The sequence below is a fragment of the Parambassis ranga genome, chromosome 17 (assembly GCF_900634625.1).
Source record: "Parambassis ranga chromosome 17, fParRan2.1, whole genome shotgun sequence".
Classification (NCBI taxonomy): domain Eukaryota; kingdom Metazoa; phylum Chordata; class Actinopteri; family Ambassidae; genus Parambassis; species Parambassis ranga.
In genome coordinates, this window is record NC_041037.1 from 4,300,210 (window position 1) to 4,317,493 (window position 17,284).

Consider the following 17,284-nt stretch of genomic DNA (forward strand, 5'->3'; position numbering starts at 1 on the left):
TAAGCAGAATGAAGCAGTGGCTGCAGGTTTATTGATTTATTATATTTTATTGCACTAATAAGAATCATAAGCAACAATCCAAACAATTTGGTGAGGACGACGAGCGTGTAAAGCATGTAGCTGATGAGCTCTGTTTATAGTACCATACAAGAGGATCTCTCACAGAATATCTAATAAAAATCAAGTTTCCCTTCACTTGGTTCTATTTAAATTTTAGAGTTCATCAATAAAAATAATAATAATAAAGCGCGTCGTTTTCGTTTCACTTACAAGTTTTAGTAATTCAAAAAAAGGCACATGTAAACTCAGAGTACAGTGTTTATATCACTTCTGTCCTCATTTCTTACTCATTTATTGCACATGCAAAGACAAAGAAAATAATTCTCTACATTCTTTGGTTAGTGTATGACTCCTGTATTCAGTGTGTGTTATAAAGAGGACTACTCTTTCCAGGAGAGGAAGTAAAGTTTTCCCTGTCCGTCAGCACAGACCAGCTCAGTGGGTTTTCCCGGCTTCGCCTCCAAAATCATCACAGGACCTCCGCACACAAACATGCCCACCTGAAGCAGGAAAGGGAGGAAAGGGACATCATTTTCTGCTGCAAACGGACACAAACACATTCTTAACGACAATATTGTACCTGTTTCTTGGTGTTCCTGTCCCACAGCTTCACTGTGCGATCGTAGGAGGCAGAGATGATGGTGCTGTCAGTGAGTTTTAGTGCATTGATCCGGTCACTGTGAGCCTGACAATAAAAAAACATCCACATCAGAATAGCCTCATAAACATAACTACTGTTCACTGTAACCATTTTAAATCAACAGTATGGCTGCTCTCAGCTCTTACGGGTTTTCGTTTGCTCCACGAGGACAGCTCTGGAGGCTGATTGAACCACATGTTGCCCGTCACGTCTCCACACACCACAAAGTCTGAAAGACATGTGCCACAAAAATACGTTTGTGGTAGATGTAGTGCAACAGGGCTGTGTTACTGCTTGAGACAAGAGCACAACTGCTGCAGTATGAAGAGAACTACTGTACTGTAAGCAAACATAGAAACCATTTGTGAGATTAGCTGCTGTTCTAATTCACTAAACCAAGACATAACCATATCTATAACAACAGCGTAACACCAGTGGAGATGTAATCTGTCTGTATTATCACTGTAACTAGGTAAACAGTCTCTTAAAGTAATGCACAGCTGAAACAAGGACACAAGAACACACAATCAGTCTTCTGTGAAGTTAAACGTGTATATGTACACAAATAATCCAGAGATTAGACAGAACATATAATAAATCAATCTGTACCTTTGTCCATAGTTAAAGCTGTTATAAGGCTTTCCTTCTTCTTCTTCTTCTTCTCCTCCTCCTCCTCCTCTTCCCTCTCGCTGGATGTTACCTTCAGGCTGCTGAAAGCTGAATGGTAGGTGCTTTCAGGGCCCATGGAAAACTAAAAAAAAAAAAATTAAGAGTGTTGTCAACCACAATTACATACAAATCTTTTTCAATGAGCTGCTGGCTGAGTAAAGCTCACAAAGAAGCCGATGTTAACTGCTCCTTCTCCTTCGCCCAGCAGCCACATGCTTTTCTCATCATTTTGGACCATCCCCAGAATCTGAACACTCCTGTCCCAACTGAAAACAAGAAACAAACAAAGTTAGTGTGTAGGAGACACAAATGGAGATCAAATATAGCAAATAACAGTATTTACAGGATGTGGAGATGACATCACTGTCATCCAACATCCAACCTAAACACATCATAGAGACTCCTCATAAAGTCTCCTCTTCCTAACAATGTGTCATAATTAACTTGGACAATAATGAATTCAACACAATATGAAAAACAATTCAGTTACTTAGAGACTGTATATTGCCAGCAGTTTTCGTTCTTCCGTGTCACATCAAACATGGATCCCGTGTCGGACACACCGAGCACGGTGGTGCAGTAGAGGAGGCGCACCACTGGCTCTGTTGATGTGTAGGTCGTCACCTTCACCAGACTGAAAACAGCAGAGAGCACAGAGTAAAGAAGGGCGCATCATGATCATTATTTCATGTCTTTGTTAGGCGTTTACCACTCAATCCCTTTTTATTGTTGTTTTATCATTGTTCTGTTTTAATGTGTGCATTTTCCCACAGATCAAATTTTCTGTTACACATTTAATCTTAGATTTAATCAGCATTAAACACAGATTTGTAAAATGAGGTTAAAATTCTTGTTTACCTTGCAGTGCTGTGTTGTTGATTCCACACCATCTTCCACACATCAACAGCCAAACCCTTCATGTAGCTGACGGCAAACTGTCTGTCAGGCATGGAGCAGACCGCTGTGATGTGGCCATCACCGGACACCTGACACAAACACACGCGCAATGTGGTTAACACAAGCACACACACAGGGTTTAAATCCAGCTCTCTGTGTGCATTTCTTCACCTGCTTGCGGCCAATCACTGTGTAGTTCTGCCACAACTCCAGCAAACCGGATTCATACGCAGCGAGAAGAACGTCGCCCTCCCGAGAGAAACACAAACCTGCGATGGAGCCCTTCAGGTTGGGAGGACACTCTGTGCAGGAAAGACAGAATACGGTTTAAAATTTAAAAGACAAAAGGGCAGCTGCTTCCAAAACAAAGTGAGGGAACTCGTTTTCAAGATTTTGACTGATCAAAACCACCTGAAGTCCATGTCCAGGATCGTAGCGAGAAGTCTTGAGAGACTGTCAGGAATTCTTGGACTCCTGCTTTACGAACGACTCCATGAATTGCACCACTGTGACCCTGGAAGGTGCTCAAGTGCTCCACCTGGAGAGAAAAAATGCACAATATACAATATGAAAAGATAAAACTCAAGTCCAAATTACGTGAATAAATCTAAATCACTGCAGCTTAAACATCGATCACACATCTGTGAGCCTTAAAGAGAACATTTAACACACTTGAAGGGTTTTATACTGACTAACCTGTAGAGGTTTCCAGAGTTGCACAGTGCCGTCATCAGATGCTGTGAAAACAGTCATTTCTTCTGGATTCTCCTTGTCTTAAAAAAATTTAAAACGATTAAATACTTCTGATAAAGCTCATAATGATAAAAACAGAAAGGTGTGAATTGGTACCTTTGTTTGGGAGGAGAGAGCAGTGGTTAATGCGTTGTTTGTGGGCCTTGATGTGGCAGATTTCTGTGTTTTTCTCCCAGTTCCAAACATGTAGTCCCCCCTCTGCACAGCCAGCCATCACATACTGTCCCTGCACACAAAAAAGCATGTCAACAAATATCTGTTAAATCTCTAATCTTGTCACCAGAAATGTGTTTTAGTTATAATCCACTGACCACACAGCAGACAGAGGTAAGTGGACTCCTCCAGGAGATTTCTCTGAGATGCTGTCCTGCTTCAAGGTCCCATAAACAAAGTCTGCCATCGTTTGAAGAGCTTATCTGGAACAGAAAGGATGGGCTTAGATGAGTTTGGGGAGAGAATTTTCGCAGATAAAACTTAGTAGATTAAATTTAATTTGTGGTAATTTATGACACAAATTACAATAAAAGACTCACCGCACAGTCTGCGGTCCAAACGCAGCCTGTGATCCAGTCTCTATGAGCATGAGGAAAAGACTTAGCAAGAACAGCAGGAGATGAGCTCACATCCCACACCATCAGAGCCTGAAACACACAGGAACAAATACACAATAACTACTATACTGTAGACGAGTATTATTTTTTATTTTATTGCCCCTTCATCCATCTACAGACAGATGCACTTTTTTGGAAAATATTACCACCACCTACACCTCCATTCATCCAGGTACCTGATCTTTTCCACCAGACAGCAGCTTTGTGCCATCAGGACTAAACGCCAGGCAGGTGACTCCTCCGCTGTGGCCTCTCAGGACCCTGTTTGAGTCAGCCGTGACTTCTTCAGCCAGATCTCTCAACAGCCACAACACGATGGTGAAGTCATCTAAAGACACAAATAATGGTGAAGAATAAGATGAAGCGACAGAAATCCTCTCCTACAGCAGCTCCTACCTGAAGCTGTAGCCAGGTAAGTGGAGTTTTGTGCCATCGCCAGAATGACGCCTCCCTGCACACCGAACTTTCCAGTGCTTTCCAGGCCTCCCATAACTCCCTCCGCTGCTGTTGTTTTCTTCCACACCCTCAGACATTTGTCATTTCCAGCAGACACCAACATCTCTGAGTCGGTCTGTTCTGCATCCAAAACGACCCACAGCATGCACTGGACCGACTCATCCACCAGCCTGGAGGTCCAAAACTTTTCACCTGTGATTACAAATGAGTTTGTTATAACCTATACCATCATTTTAATGATAATAAAGAAAGTTAGTAGATAAACACACCTGAGTTCAGGTTGAAGAGTGTGATTCCTTTACTATGGTATCCCACAGCAGCATAGTCTTCACTCACAGCCACACACAGAGCTGCAGCAGGCTGAGACACTCCACACTTAAGTTTTTTCCGAGGAGGCTCCTGCTCACACTAAAAAAAAACAAAAAAGGGTAGTTAATTTATTCATTTTAAGAGAAACATGCTGTTCAAAAGCACTTAATGTATAATATAAATAAGATCTTACTTCATCACTTTTTAATGAAGTGACTGAACGCCCAAGTCCCCCTGACCAGAGCTGGAGCTGTTACACAACAACAAAGATACACAGAGAAAAAGATGGTGGTTAGCCTCAGAAACCAGGAGGACACTGGTTCACTCACTGAAATCTGACGAGTTTGTTTTCTGCAGCAGATAAAAATAAGGACAAGGAGCTTTCCCAGTAAGTTTTGGAAAAAAGAAACCTATTGTATATATGAGGACTGATTCCTTACTATGTGATCCGAGCCTGCGCTCAGAAGCATGGCTCCGTCCTCCAGGAAGGTGAGGGCCTCTGTGGCTCCACAGTGAGCCTGGAAACATCCCACACAGGTGGACGTGGCCACCGACCACACCCTCACCTCTCCGGACACAGAACCAGAGCAGAGCATGGAGGAGGAGTCGGAGAAGGCGAGACTGCGCACGGACCGCTTGTGACCACAAAGGGGCTGCAAGAACAGAAGACACCATAATGCAAACAGGCGGATGTGTGCCTGAGGTGTCACTGAGAGGCCTCACTTCTGCTTATGACCCACATCTATGCCTGTTGTTGGATCACCCACTTACTCTTAGTGTTTTATTCTGGAGCCAGTTCCAAACGATCACATTCCCATTCCAGCAGCCAGCAGCCAGCAGGCGACCTTCAGGGTCAAAGGTCACGCAGTTCAAAGGACTGTTGCTGGGCAAGTTGGACACTTCATTACCTTTAGCAGAAGACCACACCTGAGGAGCAGAGACATGATTGGCTAATATGCTGTAACAAGATGTCTGTGCACTGGTTCAATTTATTTATCGGCCTAACAAAAGAACACAAATGACGCACAAAAGTCCCATCTACACAGAAGGCACATGACACACAATAAATAAAGAAAAGACAACAAAAATCCTGATTAGTTTGAGACTAACTTTCAGCATGAAGTCAAGGGACACAGTCACGAGGTGCTTTTTGTCTGCAGTGACATCACTTGCTGTTATTGTGTTTGTGTGGCCGTCAATGAGAGCCGTCCTGCAGGAAAAGGAACAAACACATATTCAATAAATCTGTTTGATTATACGAGTTTATAGCATTTCTCCTTGTAACACTCACCTGCATCCATTCTCAATGTCCCAGACTTCTATTTGTCCATCAAAGGAGGTGGTTGCAAGACGTCTGTCCTTGAGAAATACACAGCTCGAGATGCCGTCACAGCTGCTCTCCAGCGCCTTCACTTCCTGCCCACAGCCAGGAAAAAGTGAAAATTAGACTTTTATGATTCTCACACATCTCACACAGACTGTGTAGGTTATAGCATAACAAAATCACATGAGAGGATTTCTTTGCCATGCTGGGACATGATGAAAGGAGATTTTAACTTAGACCCATACCTGTCCTGTCTCTGTGTGAATGAGATGCAGCGTTCCCTGTCCGGTACCGACCACCATCAGCTGTTCATCTGAGCTCACAACCACGCAGGTGGGTTCAGAGGTGAAGGTCGACACCAGCTCACTGAAATGATGCAAGCACAGATTCAAACAGTTGTTTCCAATCCTTTTTCCTTGGAACCTTCCTATTTGCATCTAAGAAATGTGTGTGTGTGTGTGTAATAAAGATTAATTTGAAATTTTTATGCACAACATAAATTTTCTGTCTTTTTTTTCGTCCCATTTTAGTTAAATTCATCTATACATGGATTAAAAAGACATCGAAAATTCAAAAAAGTTCTTACCTGCTCTCCTGAACAGGCCCGGCGTTGTTGTTCAGACACTCGATTACCCGGACTCCTCCTCTTCCCACCAGTCCTTGTGCCCACGTGTGAGCAGATGTCTCTGCAGGCTCGCTGAGAGCCTGCTGAATAAAAAGAGCCGGCCAGGAGGAGAGTGTGGAGGCGTGCCGACGCAGGAAACCACGACAGTCGTCCAGAGAGCCCTGAGAGGCAGCTGAGATAAGAGATGAGAAATTAAAATGAGTTATCAAAACATAACTAGCAGAAATTTGGAGGTCCAGATTTTGTAAGCACTTACATGACAGTGCAGACGTCTGCTCCTTATCTGAGGGAAAAGACAAAACATCTGTATATTTTGTGTGTTTCACAATGTCAGAGAAGGAAAATATGGAGGAGGACGAAGGGTAGAAGGAGGAGAAGGAAAACAACAAAAAGACGAAGAAGAAGTGTGAGAGGAGGAGGAGGAGAAGGGAAAGAAGAAACAGAAAAATTAAAGCTGCAAGCAGCACTGGATCAGGCCCCCACACTTGTTTGCCTGCCTTATCTCCAGTTCAAGGACATGTGTCTTATTTGGCTCGACTAAATCTGCAATTCATCTTGTTTTCAGGTCATTTGGTCACATGATATGGAATTTATTAAATAAATAAGACATTATTCAATTGAATAAATGGGAAATTGCAATTTCAAATAATACTGAAATGAAAAAAAAAATCTCTAAGAGCCAGTTTTTTTATATTCAGTGCCTGGACTCTCATAACAGGAGAAGGAAATGGATCAGGATGAAGTGGAGGAAGCAGCAGGTCTGAATCATCCATACTCACCATACAGGCTGTACGTCTCCAGGAGGTGGTGCAGGAGGCCATGCCTCACATTAGCATACAGGAAATAATAACTGGAGAGGAGAGAATGAAGTGCCTCCAATTGTCCAATTTCCATCTGAATAAAGCCAAATAAAGAAAATATCTGTCAGTTTTATTTGCAGCCAGGAAGTTAAACTGACTGTTGAATGAATTGATGGAGGATTCCTCACCAGGCTGGAGGGCAGGTGCTTGACAGAGTCAGCCTCACAGTGCAAGAAGGTATCCTGTCCCTGAGGATCAGCCAGTGTCCACAGATGACCTGAAAAATAAGAACGTTTTTAATATACAGTGACTTGCACTGTGTACACTAAATGCAAACCAAGGTGTACTTTACCTGCCAGGATGAGGTGAGCTCTGATTCTGTCACTCTCTGTAGGGAGAAGGAAATCCTCAAAGGCTTGCTTCACCTCTGGATTGGTCAGAGCCAGCAAGTCGTCAGTGTTGTGGCAATGAGATGGACCAATCAGGCTGCAGGAAACAGAGGTTTAAATCTTATTATACAGCAACTTATAAAATAAAAATGACATTTTACTCATATCAGATTCATACCTTTGTAAGCTCTGCACTATACGAGTGAAAGTTGCCATGGCAATGCGTCCTTTGGGCTTCCTGGACAGGTGCAGCACTTCCTGCCATGTCACCTGTTCATACCGTATGGACAGACTGTTGCATGTGTTCAGTACAGAGTACAAGTCTCTCTCCTTTAGGCCTGTGTGTAAATATGAGCACATGTTAAGGTAAATCAGTAAATCAAGAAGTCAGCTGAGCTTCAGAGCCTTTTGGAAGTCAAACTAACTGAGACCAGGAGGAGGAGGAAGAAGAGGCAGAAAAGGAGAAGAGGAACAGGAGGAATAAGAAGAACAAGCACGATAAAGGGGTTAAATGTTAAATATGATGCATGTGTCACATAACTCTTACCAGTGGCACTGACAGTAAGAGCTGCCAGGGCCCAGCGGAGTCCCTGCATGCCTCTGTGTTGCATGCAGAGTCTCTCCAGGCTGTATTTGACCAGCTGGCTGAGAGACTGGGGCAAAGCCTGCAGGCTCTCCTTCAACTGAGACACACAGAGAATGAAGGGTTAAGGCTTAATGATTATTTCACCATTTAATGTTATAATCTTTACTAGTTTTGTTTGAAGCTTTCAAGCAGTAGAAATGCAACACTATACCTTATCAAAGGAGGCGAAGTTTCTCAGGTCTTCGCAGGCCAGGTGCAGGTAGAGAGGACTCACTGCTCCTTTCTTCATTATTAGAGTCTGGAGCTGGAAACACAAACAAGACAATGTTTTAGGATAACAACGTGAGTGCTGTGAGGTCCATGATGGAAGCGTCATCTTAAGAACCTGATTGTTGAATGCAGAGTCACTGAGTTTCTTCCCAAAAGTGTCAAGTTCCTCCTGAACAATCGTTTTTCGGTCCATCGTGGTGAGCTGTCCCAGCGAAAACAGGACGGTTCCTTTTGTTTTGGCCAGTGTCTGTAACAGTGCTGCTTTGGATGTGATGCTCACCACCAAACAAACACCCTAAACAAACATAAACAAAAGTAATCAGTAGACGTAAACACAGATGTGAGCAGACATATTTGTTTTCCATCTGAGTGTCTGACCTTTAGGAGCTGCTGCGGGATCCAGTCAGCGCTAAGCTGGCCTCTGCCATCTTGGACAAGATCCACTCCGTCAACAAGCACCACCAGAGGTTTGTCCTTCTTCACGCCACTCAACGTGGAATGAAATTCTGACAGCAAATTTCTAAAAAAAAAAAAAAAAAAAAAAAAGAACCTGTCACCACGCTAACACAGATGGAAGCCACTGAAGCACAACGATGTAAAAGTTGCTTACTTGTACGAGTGAGGGAGAGGCGAGTCCTCCTGGCTGTCCTTCATCCTTCTCAGGCACTGAATGAGGCACCTGAGAAGGTTTTCCACAGAGCGTGCTGATTGGCTGGCAGCCGTGGAGTAGGAGATGACATCACAGGCAAGGTTTCTGTTGGATTTAACTCCTGTCCTGAGGGCGTCTGCAAGAGCAGCCTGTGAAGAGAGTGGTGGAAGGACGAAGTGAAAGATTAAAAAAAGGTCTAGGTGATATTAGGCGATAAAAAATTTACTTTAAAAAACTTAAATTAATTATTATAATTATAATAATCAGTTTACCATGAAGACAGTTTTGCCCTCTCCGGCTCCTCCCTCCACCACCATCATCCCTCCTTTAGCCTGGGCCTGCTCCACTATCTCCACAGCACCAGATAGTAACTTGGACCTGCCAAAGAACTGCCTCTGCAGCGCCCCTTGGTGAACCTCCTGCTCCAACACCTCAGAGGCAGCCTCGGCCTCCTCGCTCTCCTGCAGAATAATACTGGTTTAGCAGCAATAAAGCAGACTTTAATCATTTCAAAGATTTTCATATAAATCAACTCACTTCCACAAACAGCTTCTGTACAGCCACCCAAAGCTCCTCCAGCACAGCTTTGCCAAAGTCCTCAAGGTTTCTCAGATGCGGTTTGCCTTCCACGACACCTCCCCACTCACACGAGTAACTGCAACAAACAGACCCAATGAGACTCAGCTCAACATTTGAAATGCTGTTTTACTGGTTTTTATTTCAGAATAGAAAGAGATAACTCACTTTTCAGTGACCTTCACATCACTGGCTAAGAGTCTACTCTTTAGAGACTTCATTTTGGACTCAGCGTCCTTTGATTCAGCAGCAAAATCTGCCCTCCAAGCCACAGGAACTGATCTGAAAAACAGGAAAATAAAGGATAAAAACATTATACCTAATGATGAGGATAAAATGATGAGATCTTCATACTTAAGTATGTTTGGATCTCTGAAGTAGCAGAACATTCGCTGCTTTGCTGTGTCGGGGTGAAGAGCCTGGAACTGACGAATCTCCATCTCAGTGATGGACAGGCCGTCTGGGGCCGAGGCCAGCTGCACACAAAGAATAAAATCACTCCTGATTTACTCAGTTTTGATTCTATTTAACATTTGCTCTACGTGGTGTGGACACTTCCGCTGTCTTACCCAGCTGTACTGCGGCAGCTCGGGAAGGACCGGTCTGGGGGGCACCTGTCCGTACCTCTCCCCCAGGATTCCCACCAGCATCTGGCTTCGACACACTTCTGACAAGCACAGCTCGGTGGCACGTTCCGACTCCTCCTCCGTCACGCCCCAGCGCAGTTCTACCTCCTGCAGGTAGAGGCAGTGTGGTGCAGCACGGCGGCGGAGTTCTGGAAAGACGTTCTGTACCAAGACATCGCGTTCAGAGTGCATGTCTCTGAAGGTGGAGGAGATGAACACTCGCACGCCCTGCCACCTGAGAGGAGAGAAATGAGTTAACCCAGTGAGGAAAAGGCAGGACCAGAAGACGCAAAGAGGGGAGAAGGTAGAAGCCTGTACCTTAACTTTGGGCTGGGCGGTATTGAGACAACATTGTGTGTGTTCTGAGGGCCTTTAGAGCCCTCTGGTGGTGGGATCCGGTACACTTTGTCCAAATGCTCCACGCGGTCCAGCAGCCGGGAAGATCCTCGTTCTGCCACAATACTGGTCACATGATTTAAGAAATAGTTTGGTACATTAGGTGGCATGTTTACAATAAACAATTCTTGTCTTCATATGTTAATATGCAAGCAAGAGATATGACTAGTTTCTCCCGAATTTTGTTGCGCTTCATCGCCCATTTCTAAATCTTCCATGTAAAGCTGAGCAGACATAAAATGTATCTATGCTCATTTAGAGCAAAAAGCAAGTGCATTTTACCTCAACATCTGCTCACTGAAGCCCGACAGCTTCACAGAGTTCCTGTGAGAGTTGGCATCCTGGTGTTGGTATAAACTAGAAACAGTAAGTGTTAGAAAAAAACGTAAGAAACATAACGTGTACTGCACATTTCTGCAACAAAATGACTGTCATCACTGTTATTGAGCCGATTGTGAATATATCATATACCATTCTGACAAAGAGATTTCCACAGCGAGGACTTTGTTGTTTATTTTTTGGTAGTTTTGGATGGCCCACTCGACATCATAGTTAACCCAAGAGTCAACCACTATGATGATATTATCCACCTGAGAAACACAACAGCATCAGATCTCCACAAGTACAAAAAAAGCAACACGTACTGTGGTAAACACACTAATGTGAGCCATCTGCAGGCAAATGAAAGTAAAATGTGCTGCATGTCTGAAATTTGCAACTCCATCAAGACAAACAAACAAATTTGGATGGAGTTAGAAAAGAGACACAATTTCACAGAGCAAAAAAAAACGGAAATCATGCATATAGCCAAGGTCCTGTGGTTCAAAAATAAAACAACAAACACAAATTGAGGGGGCCATAAATATGCTTAATTAAACCCCTCCAGCCAATCATATAATAATAAATTACATATGTCAACCAGTGTTTCCCAACCAGTGTGCCGAAATCATGCCATGGAACATTATCCAAGTTCACTTAATTGGTCTGAAAATTATTATTCATTTACTGTACCTAATTTGTCTTAATCCATGGGATTTTTTTTTACATGTGAAATATGTGCCGTGGCTCAATAAAGGTTGGGAAACACTAACCTTATAAACTAACCTTGTTTTTCATGGTCAATTGTTTGTAAAGGTAACTGCGATCCTGTTCACTGGATGACCTCTCGTTAATTGTCTGTGAAACAGAATAATAAGCTCTGTTATTCTTTGCAGGGCAAATGTAAATATTAAAATGATTTTTAAGGACCTGACCGTTATTTGTTTGACCACACTTCTGACATTATCCAAAAGGACATCAGAATTCAGCTGAACTTCTTCACAGTGATTATAACTGTTGAAGCAGAGGTGACAGTCCTCAGCACTGCTGCTGATCATCAGAGAGAGCAGAACGGCCACCTCTGTTTTCTGTGAGGATACATAAACAGGAAGAGACGTTCTCTCATTCAGTTTCTCTAAAACCAGATGTTATCTGTCTCACTGCTAGTTGGAAAAGAACAGACACTTACAGAGGGAGTAAGTTCGTCAGCCACTTTCTTTTTCTTTTCCCGTCTTCTCTGCTTATTATCTTTTTCTTCTTCTTCTTCTTTTTCTCCTTCATGTTCTTCATCTTCTTCTTCTTCTTTTTCTCCTTCATGTTCTTCTTCTTTTTCCTCATTGGTTTGTTGCTCTGGGTCAGGGGGAAGGCAGAAGTCCTGTTTCTGATTCCAGGACTCGTCAGACCAGGAAGTGGAGAGCAGGATGAGGGTTCGTCCAGGGAGTGGGGGCACATTGTAGCGACAGGAGATCTGAACCGCCGTCTCCAGAGCTTTTCGGTAACGATCCAACAGAGGAACAGTGAACAGCCTCTCACTGGATGTGCAAACACAAAAGTGTGTCAAAAGCTGGTGTTTCTGGTCATCAGGAACAAAAATACGATCACTACGTCATAAAACAGAACTGCTGAACACATCACATCATCCTCATACTTGGCCTTTAGGAGTTGGGCCTTCTTCAGTTTGTAGATGCGGTAGATGAACGGGATGCCGAGGGAAACCTTCATCCTGTTGTACGAAGTCGTCTCCCACTCCATCCGCTTGAAGCGTTTGCTCTGGGGAATCTTCTTCAGGATGCCCGTCAGGATCTTTTTATGACTGGGGATCGCCTGTTGTGATGAAGAAGCTGAAAGACAACAAAGTCAAAGAAGTGGCATATGTGAGTGTACACACTATAGGAATAGGTTGTAGAGTAGTGAACTGCACAGTTAAGTTAAATACTCTTAGTGAAAAGTTCAAACATCTGAGAGGGATCAAAGTAGATTTGTTGTGAGTGGAGCCCTAGAGGAGGTCCGTTAGGAATTACCAGCTCAGTTGAGACCCTGGTATTGACCCACGACTCACTGGAGGGACTATATCTCCCTCCGACTGTTGATACTCGTAATCTTAACTACAGGAAACGTTTCTTTTTACAAACCGTCACCTGATAACAACCAAAACCACATACTTAAGGAATAGTGCAGAGGGAAGTGGTCATTATAGGAAATTTAGCCCTGGATCACATCAAGGTTCCACATCACCTTTGCTGTAACAACCACATTTCTAATGGTTAATTTACAACAAACAGTCAGTTCTACATAGCAGGGGTGTGTTCTTTAAACCCAACCACTGAACGTTGAAGTATTGCACACAGTATCTAAAGGACATTTTCCTGTGTTGAGACCCCTTAATGTAACTCACCCAAAGAGTGGAGCTCCATGATGACTTTGTAGGCGGCGAGGAATCTGAAAGGAAACTGTCGGCTCTGAATAACCGCTCTCTGTGAACACATCAAAAATACAAGGTTACAGAGGTTACAGTGTAATTTAAAAACCCGAGCACGTGTTGTTTTTTGTTGGAGTGTGTCGCACCTTATTGGTGAGTCTGCTGAGGATCTTGTTGTGATGACCCTCACTGATGCCCACAGTGATCATGTTCCTTAGGTTCCTCAGCATGGCCATGAATGGAAGAGACTTACTGTCTGCACAGTGGAGACATTATCTGTCAGTGAATGAGCATTTGTTGTTGTACTTTCAATGTACGTTGACATCTTTTAGTTAATTGTTTGGAAACTTTCGAGAACTAATAATTAGGAGCTTTCAGCTCTGCCTTTCTGAACCCGATGTGCAATTATAGGTGAATAAAGACAAATTGAAACATGAGTGATGAATACTGACTGACAATCTCCCCCCATCATCTGCTACATGGAACAGATGATGCACCAGTTTTACTATTTGCTGGCTGGCATGCCTGTACATGCCGCTCAGTGTCATGATAAGCTGGAGATTTGTGCTTCTTTTCAGACCTATGAGCTTCTCCCAGGTGGCGGCCTTGTTGCCCTCCAGACTGAGCAGCCGCTCCCATGTCTGTGGCTCTTTGAGCTTCATTCGCTGCCCGGCTCTCTGCCTGTCCCACGCGCCTTTCATTCCACTGTGAGCAAATGCCCTTGGGTCAGCAGGATACCTGTGTAGAAATAATTTTTACATTTTCATTTCAAGTATTTTGCAGACTGGTCTGTAGTGCTGTTGAAGTCTCACAAGATAGATTATCGTGTGATCTAGTTACAGTCTCTTACATCTGACGAGAACCCAGCTGCATTTACATGATAAAGAGGAAAATCAAGCACATTTGCTTACTTTTTCCCCAGAATGGCCATGACATATTCGGCTGGATCTCTAATATGAAGCTTCTTGATCATCTTCTTCATGCTGAACTCACTCTGCTTTTTATTCACCACCGCCCTGCCCTCTACCTGCAACTGCACACACACACAGATGCAAACATTCACATATCATTGAAAGTATTTTATTACTACAACCTGCATGAGTCAAATCTACTAAACAAAAAACAGCAGAATTAGGAAAGATATAAACTCAGAGTATAAAAGCCAGCATTATAATACTACAAATGATCAGAACCTTTTAATGATGCAACAGAAACTTATTTGGACTTACAAACTTCTTCAGAATAGTTGGATCTGATCTGAGTGCATTTGCCCACTGCTGCAGCTGTTTGTCAGTTGGTTTCTGGAAATTACAGATAAACTATTTATAACAAACTATGAAATGATCAAGAGCACTGAATTAGAAATGTACTTACGTAAATAGAAACCATGTGAGTTCTGATATGTTTAGTAGGTTTAGTACCTTTTTTATGCCCTTGTTGCGGTTGTGTTTGCAGCGGTGTTTGCGTGTGTTATATTTTGCCAGCTGATACTCGTTGAACTGCTTGAACTTGTCCACCATTGCCTTCTTCAGGCACGCTGGCAGGGAGCGGCTGAAGCACTGGGGGGGAAAAAAATCGTGGTGCTTAGACAGACCTTAGAGGTTTTGAGTCGACTGTACAGCAAACTGTCAATAACACTTACTGTACTATATATTCTGACTACTTCCAGCCAGTCGGAGGGCAGCTGCACAGCAGCACAGAAATATCTGCGGACATGCGACTTGGTGGTTGGCAGATTAGCAGCGAGAGCCAATAAGAAGTTGGCTGTGATGCGGATGTTTAACTTCTGTCGAGCGTAGAGTGCCACCTAAAAAAAACAACATGCAGAAAATACACTGAATGTGACCTTTCTGTGGCTTCGTATAAGATTTTCTAAAAACTTTTACACGGTGCGAAAAACACATTGTATAGAAAAGGTTATGTTTTTTCAAGAGATAAAGTAAAACATTTAAGAAGGTATGTAAACAAGTTAGCATTTGCCCTGCTGTCACATATTGTTTGTGGCATATTTGAAATATATCAAATCATTAAATGTGAAATATTCTTCCTTGTTAGGGAGCTTTTGTGGTTGATGGAAATACAAGTGGAGTTGAAACCACTGGTACTACCAGTTGAGCATATAGGTTTGGAAGCTGATTGTTTGAGACAATCCTCCCACATACACAAACATGTATACAGACCTTTAGAAGAAACTCTGAGTCAGAATCAGAAATTTCTTTTGCCAGGTTGGTGATATGGGTCCAAATGCTGCTCTCTGAGTTCCAGTCCTGCTGCCCAGGATTGATGTTCTTTTGAACCAAGGAGTAACACACCAGATTCAGCAGTAGATACTGTAAAAGACAAGGAGAGAAAATCGAAATGCTAAACTTGAAAGCACTCACAGTGTTGATTATTTAGTGGAGTCTACATATATTTTCTCAACCTTTTTATCTGTCAGCTCCTCAACAGAGTCTTCATTTCTGTCATCAAGCTCTGGAAACTCCTCCTGTCTGATGACCAGTGTTTCTTCAAGTTCCTGGTTGCCAGACTCAGCTTCCAGGACTGGCGTCTCCCTGGTTGACCCAGCATCCACATCCTCCATCTTGCTCTCCTCTTCAGATGTTGACCAATTATCTTCCTCTGAAATGTGCTAAGGCAGATAATGTTCAATTAATACACACAAAAAAATCTGTTCAGCAGTTTAATGTTTTTCATTTTCAGCTGATACTAAAAGAAAGAATATTTCATGTACCACACTTGTTTCTTCAAAACAGGACTGCACCACTGACATTTCCTCTCTAGCTTCATCACCTCTTTTCTGCTCTTGATCCAGACCATCAGAGAGGAATGAAGGTGCGTGAGCAAAGCGATTGACCAGAGCCCTGTCGCCGATGGACGTGGAGAGCAAAGACTTTTTAGTGATAGAGGAAGTCAAGGAAAAGGACAGGCAGGGTAATTCAGTAGTTAGGAGCTTGTTTTGGGTGCTTAGGAGGGGTGAGGTGAGGGTGGCAGCAAAGGAGGAGGAAGAAGGGAGAAGAGAGGATGAGGTGGAAGACAGCTTGGAGGGCTGGAGAGAGACGCAGGAGGGCATCATCATAGAGGTCTGATCTAAGAACTTATTCTCCAGACACGGAGGAGTATAGTTAGATGATAAGCTCCTTCCACACGTCGCCTGCTTCTGTGGTTCTCCTGAACTCATGTCTACCTGCTGCAACACCAGCGCCTTCATCTCTGTAAAGAAACACATCAATCAGAGTCAGGATTACTAGTCCCACCCACCAAAGACTTTAATCCTAGGTGGCACTGTTTGCTAAGATAAGTAATACAGCAGCATTCCTTTCACTATTGTACTTTGCACATAAAGGAGTGCTGCTCAATACAAGAGTCTGTTCCAAAGTCTAAAAAGAGCCTGGACACCACCCAGGACTTTTTGTGCAAAAAAATTGACTTTCTGCAGGCTCAAAATGTAAAACTAAACATTTCCATTGTAAAATTATTTACAATGGAAATGTTTACATAGGCTAAAGGTTTGAAAGATAAGTTGTAAATGTGCTTTTTTAATGTATACTTCCACCTGTTAAATCAACATTTAAAAGGCGAAAGTACACTACTGGTCTCTGTTGAGTAAAATAAAGCATTCAACTGAAACATTAGCCAACACAGGTGAATAATAAAAGTCTGCTTCTCTGTTAATATGACTCAAGAGTTTAGGTGTGGTGGTTAGCTAGAAGCACCAAAGCTTGACGCAACACTCACCTAGAAAATATTATTTATTCTCCACAGGACCGCCGCTGACTCCCCCCTGATGAGTAATACTGCGGTTAATTTGTTTTTTAGTGTTCTTATCTGTTTCCAAAAAGACAGAAAGTTTAGCTGCAGTTTACAGTAGATAGTATCTGCTGACTTCCTGTAATCATCATCAGACTGCTTGA

General features: G+C 43.0%; 1 protein-coding gene across 1 annotated transcript; it reads right to left on the minus strand.

Annotated features, from left to right (window-relative positions):
* Window positions 1-27: 27 nt before the first annotated feature.
* On the minus strand, window positions 28-17,276 carry tep1 (telomerase-associated protein 1). The gene is made up of 56 exons (XM_028427639.1): window positions 17,109-17,276; window positions 16,105-16,583; window positions 15,796-16,002; window positions 15,554-15,703; window positions 15,016-15,180; window positions 14,795-14,932; window positions 14,603-14,674; window positions 14,285-14,406; window positions 13,954-14,111; window positions 13,520-13,629; window positions 13,350-13,428; window positions 12,603-12,795; window positions 12,144-12,486; window positions 11,890-12,042; window positions 11,741-11,812; window positions 11,108-11,226; window positions 10,919-10,993; window positions 10,559-10,702; window positions 10,184-10,475; window positions 9,969-10,090; window positions 9,783-9,896; window positions 9,576-9,693; window positions 9,311-9,499; window positions 9,000-9,187; window positions 8,768-8,909; window positions 8,505-8,684; window positions 8,331-8,423; window positions 8,081-8,216; window positions 7,712-7,871; window positions 7,497-7,630; window positions 7,333-7,421; window positions 7,124-7,238; window positions 6,601-6,627; window positions 6,306-6,516; window positions 5,965-6,085; window positions 5,687-5,811; window positions 5,506-5,605; window positions 5,167-5,322; window positions 4,836-5,048; window positions 4,589-4,645; window positions 4,356-4,494; window positions 4,027-4,278; window positions 3,807-3,958; window positions 3,553-3,660; window positions 3,331-3,435; window positions 3,116-3,245; window positions 2,963-3,039; window positions 2,678-2,804; window positions 2,438-2,568; window positions 2,228-2,355; window positions 1,860-2,003; window positions 1,536-1,635; window positions 1,310-1,451; window positions 847-929; window positions 641-745; window positions 28-560 (listed from the first exon to the last, which is right to left on the minus strand). The coding sequence occupies exons 2-56, from the start codon at window positions 16,579-16,581 to the stop codon at window positions 441-443; spliced, it is 7,902 nt and encodes a 2,633-aa protein (XP_028283440.1). The 5' UTR covers window positions 16,582-16,583; window positions 17,109-17,276; the 3' UTR covers window positions 28-440.
* Window positions 17,277-17,284: the final 8 nt, after the last annotated feature.

Bases quoted from the DNA above. Each gene is read 5' to 3' on its own strand.
- tep1 (XM_028427639.1), bottom strand. From the start codon at position 16,581: ATGAAGGCGCTGGTGTTGCAGCAGGTAGACATGAGTTCAGGAGAACCA. The intron at 5,323-5,505 runs GTTAGTCTCAAA...TCTGCTCCTCAG, and splicing joins CCCTTGACTTCATGCTGAAA to GTGTGGTCTTCTGCTAAAGG. The intron at 2,004-2,227 runs GTAAACAAGAAT...TGCTGTTTTCAG, and splicing joins CAACAACACAGCACTGCAAG to TCTGGTGAAGGTGACGACCT.